Source organism: Anarrhichthys ocellatus, unplaced genomic scaffold, assembly GCF_004355925.1.
Source record: "Anarrhichthys ocellatus isolate YVR2014 unplaced genomic scaffold, GSC_Weel_1.0 scaffold24, whole genome shotgun sequence".
NCBI classification, from domain to species: Eukaryota; Metazoa; Chordata; class Actinopteri; order Perciformes; family Anarhichadidae; genus Anarrhichthys; species Anarrhichthys ocellatus.
Genome location: NW_022280054.1, coordinates 12,055,734 through 12,057,931, shown reverse-complemented (window position 1 = coordinate 12,057,931; position 2,198 = coordinate 12,055,734). Strand labels below are relative to the sequence as shown.

General features: G+C 45.6%; 1 protein-coding gene across 4 annotated transcripts in view; it reads right to left on the bottom strand.

The window, feature by feature from the left end:
- The window catches only part of LOC116390714 (solute carrier family 12 member 9), a 52,011-nt gene that overhangs the window by 43,089 nt on the left and 6,724 nt on the right, over positions 1–2,198 (bottom strand). For all 4 annotated transcript variants that reach the window (XM_031860658.1, XM_031860660.1, XM_031860659.1 and 1 more), the window contains one exon: positions 1,989–2,100. In XM_031860658.1, coding sequence (XP_031716518.1) covers positions 1,989–2,100 — 112 coding nt within the window. The remainder of the gene's footprint in view (positions 1–1,988; positions 2,101–2,198) is intronic.

The following is a 2,198-nucleotide window of genomic DNA, read 5'->3' as shown; positions in this document are numbered from 1 at the left end:
ACACACACACACACACACACACACACACACACACACACACACACACAGGTCATGAGGGACCTTTGTGGCCTCTTTGTTGGGTCATGTGAGCGGGTGGCTCTAGCCTTCATTCATAACCAAACAGCTCCCTATGCAACCATTCTGTACAACAACTACTGTAGATATCTACAGCAGGTGAAGAGCACAACGTAAACAAACACCACCATAAAGAACACGTAATGTGTGGGACTCTGGGGACAAAGACAGCACTGCAGTGGTGGATAAAGTGTGTTAAGAGTCTCTTTTCAGTGTGTGTGTGTGTGTGTGTGTGTGTGTGTGTGTGGTAGGGGGACGGTGCGGCGGGGTAAATGATGGTGCTATTGATCTCTGATGCTCTTTTATAGCCCCGTCATGTCAGTTTAGCACCTTGGCAACACTGGCTTTGGAGCTACATCAATACTGAACTCTGGCACTCATGGATAGACAGATAGAAAGAGACGGATAGAGAGAGAGAGAGAGAGGGGGGGGGGCAAATGAATAGAAAGAAGCAGCATCAAGGTAAAGACTTGACCGCTCTAACCTACAGAGTAAAGTGAAGTGAGGACACCAAAGTCCTCCGCGTGTCCCTGGTGGGTTGTTAGCTGCATGCGAACGCTTGATTAAAAGGAACACATCAATATATCTCGAGTGTCAAACAGGCCTGTGGGTTCAACGCATGAGTGGTTTCTATTGATATTTTTGATATGCTTTGACACATTGAAGTACTTTGTAATTGTGGTAAACACAAGCAGAGCACAGCTAGCATCCTCTGTGAAGGAGCAAGCATCTGTTTCAAAAAGGCTGGCAGGTGATTGGATGAACCGTCTGGCAATCAAACTCTTGCGAGAGCGAGTTCTTTTTCTTTTCCATTGACAAAAGCCTTGAATGCGGTTCTTTCCTCGTCTTTACAATAAAGAAATCCTCTCCTACAGCAGCGTCGACGCTAACCTCTTCAGTCGCCACTCTGTGTCATCACACGCACACCTAAGCCACGCCCCCTAGCTGCCAACAGGACGCTGATTGGTCCGTGCTCTGGCTAACCCGACACAAACGCGCCGCATGAAGCCTGACAAGATGGATGTTCGTGTTACATTTGATCCCGCAATTACCTCGTGACGAGAATCCAGCCTCTGTGAAAGGTAAACGTTTGTCTGCACAATAGCTTAATTAACCTAACTAAGTGTAGTAACGTGCCACAAAATCTCAGACAATTGCAGTCGGAGTTTTCTCATTTGTCTTTAATCTGATCTCTCAGGAAGTAGCAATTGGTCACCGAGAAAGCTCAGTATGAGCTCGCAAACTCGACGTTTCTGTGTGTTGTATTTTTAAAGTCCGCTCAGGATTAAAACACAAATATAATGCCACGTATATCAGCTGTTGTTTTCACGTCTGTGTCTAAACGATGGACACTTAGCATCCACAGCTTTATGAATAACGAGCCGTGTAAAAGAAATAGGCTTGAATGGAGGCCCGCTGTAGTGTGTTTCCATTATTTTGTCCACTTTCATCGATGCGTGCCGCAGTCGTTGGGATTGATTAACTGACACCTCGTGTTGGACGACATTCACTGGGAATAGATGGCTTTTTTTTTAAATCGACCTCCTCTCACGCTCCAATTCAGTTTGGCGAAGCAGAAAATGAACCATGTTCTCGTTATCTGATCGTCACTAAGTATCGGATTTGAGCTGCTGCAAACAAAACATGCAAACATCCATTACTACAGCGCCTGTGTGTCTTATCAACCACAAAGGTCTAATTATGGGCTGTTTCACTGCTGTTTGTTTGTTTGTAGATGTAAAAGATAGAACTGAATGTGTAACAGGAAATAGCATCAAGTCACTTATAGAAGAAAAGCTTAAATAAATGCTTTTCAGAGAGCTTGAATATGAGTCTAAAATACCGCCCGAGTGTGTGCATGTACATGATTCTGTGTGTGTGTGTGTGTGTGTGTGTGTGTGTGAGAGACTGACCGGTCACAGGAGCAGGCCACCAGTATGCTGAGCAGGTTGTAGATGATGAAGGTGAAGATGACGGCTGTGATGGTTCCCCGGGGGATGGAGTAGCTCGGGTTCTTCAGGTCACCTGGTGGATAAGACAGGTTTACTGTGTGTGTCCATACACAGTTAATCAGGTCACACACACACACACACACACACACACACACACACACACACACACAC